The sequence below is a fragment of the Heteronotia binoei genome, chromosome 11, assembly GCF_032191835.1.
Source record: "Heteronotia binoei isolate CCM8104 ecotype False Entrance Well chromosome 11, APGP_CSIRO_Hbin_v1, whole genome shotgun sequence".
Lineage (NCBI taxonomy): Eukaryota > Metazoa > Chordata > Lepidosauria > Squamata > Gekkonidae > Heteronotia > Heteronotia binoei.
Genome location: NC_083233.1, coordinates 36,554,803 through 36,569,984, shown reverse-complemented (window position 1 = coordinate 36,569,984; position 15,182 = coordinate 36,554,803). Strand labels below are relative to the sequence as shown.

Here is a 15,182-nt window from a genome sequence, read left to right as displayed (position 1 = left end):
CCCCGGCATGTTTCCAGGGAATTTCACATCTCTCCAGAATACAATATGAAAAGAAGCAACTTCATCAGATATATAACAGAATCCTTTGCATATATACTTTTGTTTGCTGGCTTCAATGCTGCATATTTCCACAAGTGAGATACCTGTTAATAGGTGACAGTCTTGCAGCATTTACACATAACAGTCTTCAAAACTGTTTAGCAGCATTTGTTCTGCAAGCATTTTTGGTTTTCAACTTAAGCTATTGCAGCATTTGTCTTACCAATGGAATTCATATACTCAGTAAAATGGCTGCTATATTACCAAGGGCAAGCTGATTTTCTTACTAGCTATTTATTAACTGAAACACTTATGCTATAGACTGTAATTTACACTGGGTAGAGCCATGGATGATACAATGCATAAGGAGCTGCAAAAATACAGCAGGGGGAAAAATGCAGAAATCATTTCAGGCAGACCTGTAACAGCTTCAAAGCTTTATCTTTGGGGGCGCGCGCGGCGACGCGGAAGATGGCGGACGCTTGAAGCAGCGGCTCCCGGCTCACAGTCCCTTCCCGCTTCTCCCGCTCCCGTTCCCAACCATTTCTTTCACCTGGCATGGGCAAACGAACTGCAGGGAACACCAAGGCAGCCAAGAAAACTCCCGCGAAAGCCGCACCGACGCAGCAGGTACTAAACTTTCTTCCAACGAGCCCCGGGCCCTTACCTCTCTCTGAAATGGCGTCCAGCCCTTCCCCCGGCCCCGCTCAGGAAGAGGGCTCTCTATTAATGACCCAAACATTTCAAGCGGCGATTTCACGCTTGGAGGACTCAATAGGGGTCACAATGGGGGAGAAGATCAGCAAAGCTATTTCCCCCTTGCAATTAGAACTAAAAAAAATTAATGAAACGCTTTCAGCAGTCACTCAAACTGCAGACTCAGCGCTGGAAATGGCTACGGTGGCCCACGAGGCTGTACAAGCCCTGCAAAGCTCAGACCTATGGCTCCATGAGAAGGTGCTTTACCTGGATAACAGATTAAGGGCTGCCAACCTGAAATTTAGAGGCCTGCCAGAACAGGCAGAAGAGAATCAGGAGGTAAAAACCTTCATTGCCTCATGGCTTGCTTCAGCCCTCCACCTCCAAGATGGAGTCGCCCCTCTTATTGATTCTGCCTACCGTCTGGGGGCATTACAGCCCAAGTCAAAAGACTTTTCAAGAGACATACTTGCCACGGTTCCAGACTCCAGGACCAGAACCCTGATTTTACAGAGAGCCCGATCTGAAGAGGGTCTACTCTACAAGGGCAAAAAGATCTTGGTTCTAGCTGATCTTTCACCAGAAACCCTGCAGCATAGGAAAGAAATGAAGCCGATTCTAAATTCACTATTTGAACACAAAATACGCTTTCGCTGGGCTTCCCCTATCCAGATACTGGTTGTTCACCAGGGCCTTCGGCTAACAGCTTCTGATTTCACCTCCGGCTGTGATCTTCTTAAACAACTAAACATTGACTCTCCTTCATCTCCTGACTCAAGTGGGGCTACTTCATCTCGTTCAACTAACCCACTGTTTTCTTTCAAGCCAAGAAGACGACGCTGACTCCTTCATGGACGTTCAGTTCACCTCCTGTTACTTCCATCTCCTGCTACTGAACAGTCGTATTTGCACTACCCATGCCATCTTGTTCTGGTTTAAGGGAGCGGGGTTTTTCTTTCCTCTTATTATGTCACATTGTTAAGGGAACAGCTGGGATGTTCCTTCCTTTTGCTCCCTCCATATTAGAGTGTATATTTCTTATATACTGAGTAAAGTTTCATTGTTTCCTGGTTGGAAATAATGAACAGTTTAGTAAGATTTATGTTGTTAATATTGTTGATTTGTTTTTTCAAAGGGAAAAGGTACCTTTTACTGGTGTTTATTTATGGCCCTTTTCAGACGGTGCTTTTTGACCAGCACTGGTATGTCCTGGTATACTCTGGCCATGACCCTCGAACTCAGTGGATCCCTTTAGCGGTGTTTGGGTTTTTGGAAATTTTTACATTTATACTGAAAAGTGGTTTGTGTTTGTTCAATTTGTTTGTTCAGACAAATATGGTTGTGTTTGTTCAGACAAATATGGTTGTTGTTGTGAACCTAGACTTTGGCAGTCAGGTCACCAATCCTGGTACTCCCACCCCAATGTTCTCTCTTTGTTTATTCTGTGTTTTGAGAACAAGGGAAATCTGGTCATTGTTACCTGTTTCTTCTACTTTTTTTCATCATTGTTATACAGAGCCCCAGTCCGGGTTCTACAGGCGTTATATGGATCTTAACAATGTTTTTTTTTTACTTTAATGTACCTAAATTATGTCTGACTTAAAGTTAATTTCTCTCAACTGCAGAGGTCTTAACAACATTATTAAAGCCAAGCGGCTTTCTTCTGCTTTGACCAAATTACAACCTGATCTTCTTTTCCTACAAGAAACCCACATTAAGTCGGCAAGCTCCACCATACTTCGATCTAAGTGGTTCCATACACAGTATGTAGCTCCCGGTTCTTCTAAATCACGCGGAGTCGCCATCCTACTTTCAAAAAATACCTGATTCGTTTTGTCAGCTCAAGAAGTCGATCCCCAAGGACGTTATATCTTTATAAAAGGAACACTTAATGACTCTCCTTTCACTCTGGTTTCTCTATATGCTCCCAATTCCTCACAAATTACCTTTATAAAAGATACGCTTTCTAAACTTGCCCTTTTCCAAGAAGGGGCAGTCATTATAGGGGGGGACTTCAACCAAATCATAGACCCCAAGTGGGACAGATCATTTAAGCCACGCTCTCCCCCGACTTCTCTCCCAGCACCTATGCAATCTGTCCTTCATAATTTTAACCTATGTGACGTTTGGAGATTGCATAACCCGGGGGTTAAGGACTACACCTACTTTTCGGCATTACACAATACCTTTACAAGGATTGATTATTTTCTTGTTTCTCCCTCCTTATTGAACCAAGTTTCTCACACCAATATTGGCCTTAGGACACTTTCCGACCATGCTTGGTTGGAGTGCACACTGCATGTTGGTTCTCAGGACAGGCCTTCATTCAATTGGACATTAAATAAATCACTCCTTCTGAACCAAGAATTTTGTACACAATTAGAGCAAGAGATCAATCTTTATTTTAAAAACAATCTGGATTGTGGGGTCTCTAAAGAAATTGTGTGGGACGCAATGAAAGCTGTTCTGCGAGGCAAGTGTATTTCCCTGCATTCGGCCTACAAAAAAAGAAAATTAGAACTGAAACAACTCATTTTAGACAATATTAAACACTTGGAACAAAAACACAAGCAAACCTGCTCTAATAAAGTTTACCAAAAACTTGTTCTCGAAAGACAGAAACTTGACTTATTGGAAACATCTAATATTCGAAAAAATCTACTATTCGTGAAACAAAAATACTGGTATAACCACCCCCGTTCGTTGAAACTACTCTCATGGAAACTCAGGAAAGAGCTAGGTGAGAGACAGATTAAATGTCTTAGAGACAACTCTGGCAAAATACACTCATCAAACAAAAAAATCTTGGACACCTTCCATCAGTTTTTCCAACAGCTATACACCTCGTCCAATCCTCCTTCTCACCTAATAGACCACTTTTTTCAAAACCAGAAGATCCTTACCCAACTCTCCCACGAACACCAAGCCTTTTTAGATTCTCCGATTTCTTCTCTTGAAGTCATTGACGCCATTAAGGCCTCCAAAATCAATAAAACCCCAGGTAGAGATGGACTACCTTCATAATTTTACAAAAAATTCACTCTTTCCCTGGTACCTCACCTTACCACTGTTTGCAATCTCGTTTTGGACTCCAGCTGTATGCCTCCCTCCTGGTCCCAGGCGAAAACAGTTATGATTCCCAAAAAAGACAAAGACCCATTAAATGTTAAATCTTACCGCCCCATTTCTTTACTAAATAATGATTATAAAATATTTACTTCCATTTTGACTGCTAGATTGAACACAATCATAGGGCTCCATATTCACACCAACCAATCAGGCTTTATTCCGAATCGCGATATCACAGACAATACTAGACAAACAATTAACTTAATTCAATATTGCACTTTTCAGCCATACGACTCCTGCATTCTTGCTTTAGATATAGAGAAGGCCTTCGATAGTGTAGAACCTCTCTTCCTTAAAAAAGTCTTACATCATATGGGTTTCGGACCTAGGTTCGGAACGGTTATAGATTCTTTGTATTCCTGTCCATCCGCGTTTATACAAATTAATGGTCAACAGTCCCCTTCACTTATCCTAGAAAGAGGAACTCGTCAAGGGTGCCCCCTATCACCACTGCTATTCGCCATTGTCATAGAGCCCTTTGCAAATTTGATACGGCTTTCTTCAGAGATTTCTGGTATCTCTGTTCAAAATTCTACTTTTAAAATAAGTTTATTTGCCGACGATATAGTCTTATACATTACAAATCCACTACAGTCTATTAAAGCTGTTTCCTCTCTCCTGTCTGATTACAGTAAACTTTCAGGTCTTACAGTTAACCACTCAAAATCAATTCTCTACCCGATTAAAATTTCCGATACTTCTAAAAAAGACATAATTGCAAACTACCCCTTCCATTGGGTCTCTGATTATTGGTCCTATTTGGGGCTGAAAATTCCCTTAAATATAGCTGGCCTATTAAAAACTAACTACACGGCCACGGCTTCTGAGATTACTACCACGCTAAAGCAATGGGATAAGTTGCAATTATCCTGGATGGAAAGAATCCATGTAATTAAATCCTTCATTTTCCCCAAGTTTTTATATCTTTTTCGGGCTCTTCCTATTGAGATCTCTCAGCCTATCTTAAAATCCTGGCAACAAATACTGACCTCCTTTATCTGGAAATATAAAAAGCCTAGAATCAAAGTTTCAACTTTATGTCGATCAAGACAAAAAGGTGGCCTAGAAGTTCCCGACATTGCAAAGTATTATAAAGCTACTATTTTATCCCAGATGACCAAAATACTGTACCAACATCCCCCACCGCCGTGGACGCCCATAGAGGAAGCTCACTTTACCCCACTGAAACACTACGAACTACTATGGCTCAAGAAAAATGAACGCCCACCGTGGCAATTCATGAACCCATTCCTCAGGGCGCTCTTGTCAGTATGGGGTTCGGAGCGTCATTTTCTAGCTCCAGGACTCTCTACTATGTCATCCTTTATAGGACAAAAATATTTCCTCCCTGCTCAACTACCCTTTTCTTTCAAGGTCTGGAGAGACTCCTCAAAAGTTTTTTTCTTTAATCTTCTTTCATCTTCTAAACAACTTCTACCCAAAAATGACCTAGACCAAGTTTTGACTAAGCCAGCACCTTGGTTTGAATACTTTCAAATCAGGCACTTTCTTCAGGACCCTAATGTGATCTCCTCATTTTCTCGCCCTTCATCTGACTATGAACATCTGGTTCTTCATTTTCATGAAGAGAGAACGCCTAAACGTCTCATTTCACGGCTGTATCGAATCCTATTGTCTAAACTCGAAGCAACCTTACCCTCTTACACCACTCAATGGCATAACGACTGTGGCATCACCCTTTTCCCCGACCAATGGGATTCTATATGGGCTAGTGATGCCCTACAATCTACTATTATAAATATATCTCAACAAAACTTTAAATTGATTGCATGTTGGTACCTTACTCCTAACCAGTTCTCCCATATGATCCAGTTAGGCTCTTCAGACTGCTGGAGAAACTGTGGGCTCAAAGCCTCTTATTTTCACTGCTGGTGGGACTGCCCCAAAATCAGACCATTCTGGACCTCAATTTGTGCCCATCTCTCCTCCCTAGTTGGGGTCTTGATCCCAGATGACCCATCAAGGATACTTCTCAATCACTGGTCTGATACCCGTCTCTCATCTTCTAAAAAATCCTTGATAGTTAAACTCCTGACAGCGGCTAAAACCACGATCGCGCAGTCCTGGAAAAACTCATTGAATTTAACACTTGACAACTGGCTACTTAAGGTCTGGGAACACATTGTAATGGATAAAATTCAGGCAGCCATAGACCACAAAGACCCATACCAAGCCTACGCTAAATATCTGGCAACTTGGCTTCCCATTCTGGAAAAGCTTGACACCGATCCATTTTATGCTAACTCTTATTCTAAAAATAAAATGTATAAGGATTTCCTTTTGTTATAAAAATTTTTTTAACAAGTTAATTTCAAGTTACTTAAAGTGTATTATATCTTCCTTTTTCCTTTCCCTGATCTTATTTTATTTTTAAATACTGTGTTATAACAACTATAATTATTATTACCTTCAGTTTGTATTTTGTTTATTTTGTTTTTGAATGTTGTTTTTGCTCTGTATTTTGTCTATTAAGCTTACGATGTTATCTCTGTTAATCTTCACGGTAAACTTCTTGTGTTATGGATTGTAAGCTACTTTTATGCCTCAATAAAATGTTTAAATGTTAAAAAAAAAAGCTTTATCTTTTAACTGCAGGGCTTTTAAAGGCACAGACTAAAACACTAAACAAGTATATTCCCATTGTGTGCCTTATACTTACGAGGTCTGTTCACATTCCATCAAGTAAACCGGACTATACTAACATCTCACACATTAACTAACTTCCCTCCATATAAATAAAGCATAGGCTCTTGAAGCAAAAAAAAAAAAAATATGCAGCATAATTCCCAAAGGATGATAAACATCTTTAAGTAATGAGAGCTCTCTTGCTCCCTAGCCACCAGAGAAATGCTACTGATGAAAGAAGGGTCAAATGCTTTATGTACTGTGCTTTACTTCCTTTCCCCAATGGAATACACTACTATGCACAGTAACACTATTCCAATATCCAGGAACAACCAAGTATGTTCTTCTAAGAACTGTTCTTGTATTACTGATATGGATACCCAAAGCATTGCATCAAGCAGCACAGAAACACATTTTTAAAATAAATAACATTCACGTGAGTTATTAAATGTGAGGTAACTGGTACATATTCCTTCAAAACTTATTATCTACTTCACTAGTTTCCAGCATTGCTTGTCCAGAAAAGAGATATATACAGATGGTCACTATACATAGAAGCAGCAGATTTTGAAAATAACCCCAGGGACTGAAGGGGCTGCTTGTCCATTCTTCCTCATACACCTCACAGCATGCTGTTCTCCAGGACACACATCCAAGATCAGCTTCCCTGTTTTACATAACCAGGATAAAAAGTGTGACCAATGAATTATAGAGCGGTCTCATTGTTTTAATGTGAGCGAAGCAAAACATGTTGCTGGAGTATTTTTGGTACTTAATGTATTTTAAGCTTGCAGCTCTTTTTAAAATACTTGTTGCAATGCCTTTCAAAAGAAATACGTAAGTTTTCCTCAAACACAGAAAACCAGCACAAGAAAAGAATCAGTTTCTGGTGAAAAAGCAAAATGGCAACTTTGGAGAATTTTCCTCCTGATTCTTCTGTGAGTTTGTGCAGCTCACAGAACTACTGAGGCATGCTGACACATTGTTTAGGGGAGAAAACCTGCTCTCTTGTACCACATAAAGACTTCCTTGTCTGGTTGCTCAGGGATGATTTTTTTTAACTCTGTACAAGCCATTAGGCACACACTTTAGGTTAGTTCTTTGTGACCCAGTAACAGCCTGCAAAAAGAGTGGGAGGGAAGAGAACAATTAACTCACTTGCAACATACAAAAGCTTCCTTTCCTAGCCTGCTACAGGAGATCTATCCCCATAAGTGTTGCCAAATGTTTTCTGGCAGGCTTTTGTATTTCTAGTTGCATTACTCAACAGTAAGCTCAATGGCCATCTTTTTTGTTACAGAAATCACCAGTTAAAATGGTCACAGCAGCAGATGTTTGGAATGGTCTTTCTGCATCTGATATCCTGTTGAACTGCTCCTAGTCAGACTGAACACCACCAAGCCAAGTGGAACAGCAGTTCCACTCTGTATAACAGTCTTGCACTATGCATAATTTTGGCATTTTGAGCTGAAGGCCCCCAAGCATATGCAAAGCTCCTGTTAAGCTCCATACCTCACTTTTGCACCTGTTCAAGAATACTTTCATCTATTCTTACACAGTTTATTTGGGAACTTGGTTACTTTCAGAGCCCTTATTTTGCATCTCCTTTATTTTCTGTTGAAGTGTATCATGTCTTGTTCTCTACTAATTATCATTGCCACTACAGATACTGTGCAGCTGTTTTAACTTTAGATTTGTGCCTTTAACTTGATTTTTGTAAAGTCCTTTGAATGCCCTAGTCCAGAGGGCTCCTATCAGGCCCCTGAGCAACTGGCTCTTGTCTGCTTCCTTCTCCCTCTTTCTTCCTTCCTTCTGCATCTCAACTTGTACTTTGCAAGGCTTGCTCAATTGCACAGAACCAACAGAGCAAAACCTCGATTTTCTCCATCGGTTGAGGTGCCTTCCCCTCCTGGTCCCCTGAGGAGGGAGGGAAAGAGCTAGAGCTTCCTTTGCCCAGTTCCTTGGATCCCATGGGAGAAATACAAAGAAGAGGAAGATATTGGATTTATAACCTGCCCTCCACTCCAAATCTCAGAGTGGCTCACAATCTCCTTTATCTTCCTCCCCCCACACAGACACCCTGTGAAGTGGGTAGGGCTGAGAGGGCTCTCACAGTAGCTGCCCTTTCAAGGACAACTCCTGCAATATCTATGGCTGACCCAAGGCCATTCCAGCAGCTGCAAGTGGAGGAGTGGGGAATCAAACCCGGTTCTCCCAAAGAAGAGTCCGTGCACTTAACCACTACACCAAACTGGCTCTCAAGAAAGCACCTTTAGGACCAACAAGTTCTAATGTTTTAAGCATGTTTTATTTTAAGGATTTAAAAAAAAAATCTTTAGTCGTCTTTGCCTGTCCTTTAAAAAGTTTATATCTCTGCTACCTAATCTTAAAGAGGTACACACATGGCCCAGCCCAACAAGGTCTCATTTATGTCAGATCTGGCCCTCATAACAAATGAGTTCGACACCCCTGCCCTAGCCCTTTTAAGTTAAAAGCAACAACAACAACTACTACTACAACTAAGTAATAGAGGAAAGTTCATAATATTGTTCATAGCATGGAAAAAGTAGTAATCAGGGAGTACTATTTATCCCTTTCTCACAATACTAAAACACAGGGGCACTGGATGAATCTGATAAGACCACATATTCAGGACAGCCAAAAGGAAGTACTTTTTCAGTCAACACACAATTAAATTTTGGTGTTTGTTCTGAGTGAATTTAGTGAAGACTAGCACATATAACTTTAAAAGGAGACTGAAAAACTTCACAGAAGATTAATCAATGGCTACTGGTCAAAAAGATACCTAAAGGGAACTTGTACATCTAGATAGCAAACCTCTGAATATCATCAGCAGGAAGCAATAAGAGGGGAAGGCCTTAATCTCCATGGCCTGCTTTCTGGCCTCCAGGACAACCCTCTGAGAAACAGGATGCTGGACTAGACAGAGCACTAGTTTAATCCATCCAGGCACATCTAAAATACATCTTCTGACAAATGCAGTAAACAAATAACCTGTGTATGCAGACACAGATACACAAGCATATTTGTGGTTGTGTAGCTGTTACACACAGAGATATGCTGATACATAACACAGCATGTGCTTCTATATACAAAAGCATGCCTTTGTGAACATACAAGTGTGAAAGTCTTGCACATACACAACATATATTATCTAACCGAATTGTGGCACCGCCAGCCGATGCCAAGATGAGCGACCCGATCCCAATTCCGGGCTCCGCGATTGGTCCCAGGCGCTAGCCAATCAGCCCCTTCCTCCCTCCCTTCCTCTCCTCACCCGGGTGGGTCATGGGCTGCACATCGTTGCCTGTCCCGCCAGCGTAGTTGTAGATGACTGCGGCGACGGCTCTGTGCTCGGCGGCCACGCGGATCTTCTCGGAGAAAGTGCAGCCTCCGCCGCGCTGGATGAGAGCGAGCCAGGGGCCGCTGGCAGGAGCCTGGCTGAAGTTGGTTTGGGGGCTGCAGGCGTTGAGGCCGTCAGGCCTGTCGGGCGCCACCAGAAGCCCGGCCACCCGGCGCAGAGGCGAGTCCTGCCCGAAGACTCCGCTCTCGCCCAACGTCCGGAAGGTCTCGTTACTGCCGGGATGTCTGTACGACACGTTCAGCCACGCCGTCCACACAGACTGTGCGGAGGCCATCATCGCCGAGCCGCCTTGAGAGAAGTCGCCGGGCGGCGGACCCAGCCACGCCAGCGCGCCCACAGCCGCCAGCAGGGCAGCCGGCGACGCTGCCCGCATCTCCGCTGGGCTGCCGAGAGAGAAAGTGCGCTGAGGCAGCGGAGAGGGAATAAGTGGCGAGAAAGATTCTCCTCAGACGCTCCGTCAGCGACTAGCCCGACCCCGCGCGCGCCGACCGGCCTCCTACCTGAGCCTTTTTCTCCCGCCCACTCGCGCGCCTCAGGGGGAGGGGGCGGGTCCGGGAAGCCACGCCCCTTGCCACAAGCTTCGGTAAGTAAAGGGGACCGCCACGTGCGCAGCCATTCACAAGGTTACGGACGTCGCGTCTGGTTTTTAGTCACTGTGCTTTTCTCCCGCCCTTCCTTCAAAGAATCTTGGGTGGCGCGAGCCCTTACCACTTCTTTTGGTGTGTCCTCACAACAACCCTGTGAGGTAGGGCTAGGTTTAGAGAGCGTGACTGGTCCAAGATGCGCCGAGCCTTTCGTATTCGAATCTCTTAATGACATCTTAATCATAATTTTCCACTTCTACATCCAGTCAGTTGTTTTAAAGCAGTGTTAATTCTGCTTAGGACTGCACACTAAATATGGTTAGTTTTCCGTGGCTCCTATTTCTGCGTCGGGAAAACAAGCCCGATTTCCTTAAGTCTCTGTAGCTAAGTAGGAGCGGCCCTGGTTAGTACTTGGATGGGAGAGGCCACAAGCAAAGTCCAGGCAGAGTTGCTAGACAGCGGCAGGCAACCATAAGGTCACCATATTTTGAAAAGCGGAAAAGAGGACATATTTCCCGACTGACCACTTCAAACAAGTGACCCACTATAACAAATCCCTTTTTAAACACCCCTATTATTTAAACTGATAATTGCTACTAGCTTGGAATATTCCTAACCTTCAAGCCCAAAAAGACGACATGCAATGCATCTGGTACCCCTGGGCAATAGCAAATCAGCTCAGAACATCTGGACTTTCTCCCATCTGAAAACGTGTGCATGCACAAGAAAGCTTATACCTTGAATAAAACTTTGTTGGTCTTATAGGTGCCACTGGACTCAAATTTTGTTCTGCTGCTTCAGACTGGCACTGCTATCCTCCCTGAATGTACCACCACAAAAGTGTACCAAGCCTGTCTGATTCGACTGGGGGAGACACATGTCCAAATTACAACAAAGCTACACTGATTTTTGTCAGACTTGCTTCTGAGCTTGCATGTTTAGGATTGAAGCCCAGCTGAGACCTGATTTGTACAAACAGGTGAAGAAATTATATTTGTTTTCTCAAAACTGGCTCATGTTAATTATTCCCAGAAAATGAACAACTAGTACAGAAAGCAAAGGGATGGAGTTGAATTTCTATTACTGAAGTGCAGTGGGGTTTGTTTGTTTGTTTAAATTTGCAGGCAGTTTTTTACATGGGGTAGTGCTAAATATGTTGTCCCCCCATCCCATACTCTGAAATGGTACTGTCCGTTTCACCACCTTAGAATTCTGTTGCCTTATTATGTTGTAGACCAGGGTGAAGAGTCTATGTCTCAGGGTTTTGATATGAAAGAACGGTATATTTATATTCAGTATATTCAGACACACAGCTAATGTATATGTTTTGTTGATGGTCTTGACTTCTCATTTTGGATCATAATAAACTTGATTGACTTATATGATGGAAGCCCCATTGGTTACTATAGAACTTACATCTGAGCAAGTATGCGCAAGACTGCAGCCCAATCCATTGTTTACTCAACACAATCAACAAGTACAATATTTACTCCAATGAAATACTATTTTTTTTCCTCCAGGTATGCTATAAAAAAGAGGGGGTGGTCTTACATTCACGTACACAGTACAGTTAGGCCCAGGAACAATTTTTCTTGGTGTATAACTTTTTAAAAGAGAGTCATCTTACTTATGTCTTCGTTTGGAATAAATACAGTAAAATTGTGGCTTAGCTAAGAGCTTAGTTCCTGGAAGCCCCATTAATTTCTGCAGGATCTAGGATTAGAGTCCTGTCAGTCTGATCAAGATCTACTGGTTTCTATGGCACCTGCTCCGAAGTATGGATAAAACTGCAGCCTAACTTTAATTTAGTCACAACTCTATGCAGTGCATCTACCGCCATTGAATTCAGTGGACTTAGAAAGGCATAGTTTTATTTAGGACTTCACTGTTGGTTTCTGTGAGACTCTTACTTATCGTCCTTAGCCTTGGCTGCAGCCCTGATCCTTATCCCACCCCCTTCCACAACTGCAATACAAAGTGGGCCAGAGATCAGTTCCCATATCTTCCAGCATCTCATCCAGTTTGGCCCTAATTAACAAGAATTTGTATGGAGTAGTGCATAGGGTAGACTCAGCTTCAGACTCCAAAGGTTAGCTTTCGATAAGACACTGTTTCCGTGCCTAAAATAAAAAGAGTCAGAGTTGACATCTGTTGCACCACCCCAACTGGCATCTACCTTGCCAGCATTCACATCCAGGAAACAGTAGCAAGCTGCAACTAATTTTAGCTCTGTGAATCTGAATGCAAGTGCAACTAAATTTCTTAGGATTGAGGCTAACATGATTAACAAATCAACTTGAAGGCACTGTGAAAATATTTATTAAGATCTGGTATAGAAATCTGATAAATCTGGAGATACTGAAAAATCCCAGCCGTTTTACAGTTTCTGTGTGCTGCAGCTTCCTCAAAATCTACAGGATGACAGTTATGGGTGAAAGCTTGTTGCAGGGCTGTCAAATTGCAGGTCACCCAAATTGCAGGTCACTGTGTCATCACACATGGTCTGAACAATGATTTAATGCCAGTGCCTAGTCCATCAGTACATGATGTAGGTGCTGTCACACTTGCAAGTCACCATGTGTTACTGCAGTCATTGGTATATATGTGAATTAGCCCTGCAGTTTGTTGGACATAAGGACAAGAAATGGGTCAACTGCTTTGGCACTGATCCACCATTCACCACATACCTAATACGCAGCTTCATTGCCTATTAAAATAGTTGCATTAAAACTTCCTCGCTTTTGGTGATTTCAATAATGGTATCTGGGAATAACTAATAGTATGCTGCAGCCTAAATTAACATGACTATTGTGGTCCAGTTTGTAATTTCACTTCTCAGGACTGACACATGCTTAGGACCTTAGGGTTATAAGCAAGTCATGTGGAAGCATTTCACTCTTTGAAGTCTTGGTGTTTAAGTCCTAGGGATTTCAAAAGAAAAAAAGGTTGGAGACTTTATTTTGACTGTTTGTCAAAGTCAAAGAAGACCTGCATTCATGGTACTGGAAAAAATGGGCAGAGAAATTCCAGTTGATAACATTCAGTCCTGAGTGAAATTATATTTGCTGACAAATAATGAACATTTCTCAAGACATGTTTGTCAACATCTATATGTCCCGTGACCTTATTCAACACCCCACCACATACAATTCTGAATGAATCTTCCTTCTCACATTTCACACTTCAGTAACAAGTCATGGTCACTGCAGCTACCTGTGACAGAACAATGGAATGCAAATTGAACCCCATTCTTTTAAAAGTATTTTGAGCAAGCCGTAGAAACTGATTGACATGACCTGCTGCTCCCATGGAGGTGTTGGTTGATTTTGGCACTTAATGGAAAAGTTGTCTTCCTGCTCCCACCTGTGTCCAGTTCTTCATGAATTTGAAATTGCTAGACTGATTGCAAGGTGAAAGCAGAACTGAGTGTTTAGCATATAGTAATAATAGTCCACCAGCTCGCTATAGTAATAATAGTCCACCAGCCTAAATTTAAAGTGTTGTGCTTTCACCTTTAAAGCCCTAAATAGCTTAGCACCAGAGCTGGTAAGGGACCTCCTGCTTCCATAGGAGCCTGCCCAATAATCTCTAGAAGCCCTTCTCTGAATGCCCTCGAATTCAGAAGGCACCAAAAAGAGTGACTTTTCTGTGGTGGCACCTTAGCTGTGGAATGCTTCACTTTAAAGGGGGTCTGGAATCAAGTTTTAGGTACCAGGCCAAAGCAAACCAGATGGAGGGAGAAGTAAGGGAATATGGCTGCCAGTTTGAATTGGCTAGACCTGGGGTGGCCAAACTAGCTCGGGAACCATATGTGGCTCCTTCACGCATATTGTGTGGCTTTTGAAGCCCCCACCGCCCCATTGGCCAGCTTGGAGAAGGCATTTCTCTCTTTAAATCTTCTCCAACCCAAACCAGCCAGAAGCTTAGAGAATGCATTTAAAATTAAAGTTGCTTTCTTTCCACCTCTCCCTCCCCTTCTTTCTCTCCATGCATCTTGTAGCTCTCAAGCATCTGACATTTATTCGATGTGGCTCTTATGTTAATCAAGTTTGGCCACCCGTGGTCTAGACTGAGTGTTTTTGCTCTCTCCTGTAGGTAGTTATTATAGCCTGGGAGGTGTTGCTGTGAGCACAAGCTGAAGGGCAAGAGCCTTTTAAGCCCATGGCCTTGTTCAGACAGATTAACCTGATGGACATCAACCCAAGATGTCTTGTTTACATTTGGTTGTTTTTTTTTTAATACTAGATAGTATGTAAAGTATATTTTTGTAAGCTGCTTTGGCTCACCAGTTGGGGAGAAAAGTGAGATAAAAATATACTAAAACAATACATTTTATTACCCACTTTTTAATAAAGTAACTGCTGGTCTTTAGCTTGCTTGCCATTTTAGAGAGCTGGTGTGGTAGTTAGAGGGTCAGTAGGATCCGGGGACCTGGGTTCGAATCCTCACTCTGCAGTGGATGTCTGCTGGCGGATCTTGGGCCAGTCACACACACAGCCTAACCTACTTCACAGGGTTGTTGTGATGGAGGAGAAGCCTACAATGTAAGCTGCTTTGGGTCCCCATTGGGGAGGAAGGCAGGATATAAGAGAAGTAAAATAAATAATTTTTTTATAAACTTGTTTTATTATCATCTAAGTTGAAATTTTGGTTGGTAACATAGTCCATTTGGTTTTATAAATCACCTTGGTGGAAAAAAT

At 42.4% G+C, this 15,182-nt stretch overlaps 2 protein-coding genes across 2 annotated transcripts in view; both read right to left on the bottom strand.

Annotated features, from left to right (window-relative positions):
* Positions 1 to 10,394, bottom strand: part of RNF128 (ring finger protein 128) — a 56,236-nt gene extending 45,842 nt beyond the window's left edge. The window contains exon 1 of the mRNA XM_060250375.1: positions 9,812 to 10,394. Within this exon, the coding sequence (XP_060106358.1) occupies positions 9,812 to 10,271 (460 nt within the window). The 5' untranslated portion in view covers positions 10,272 to 10,394. The remainder of the gene's footprint in view (positions 1 to 9,811) is intronic.
* RADX (RPA1 related single stranded DNA binding protein, X-linked) overlaps positions 1 to 15,182 on the bottom strand; it is a 213,207-nt gene that overhangs the window by 129,880 nt on the left and 68,145 nt on the right. The gene's annotated exons all lie outside the window — the stretch shown is intronic.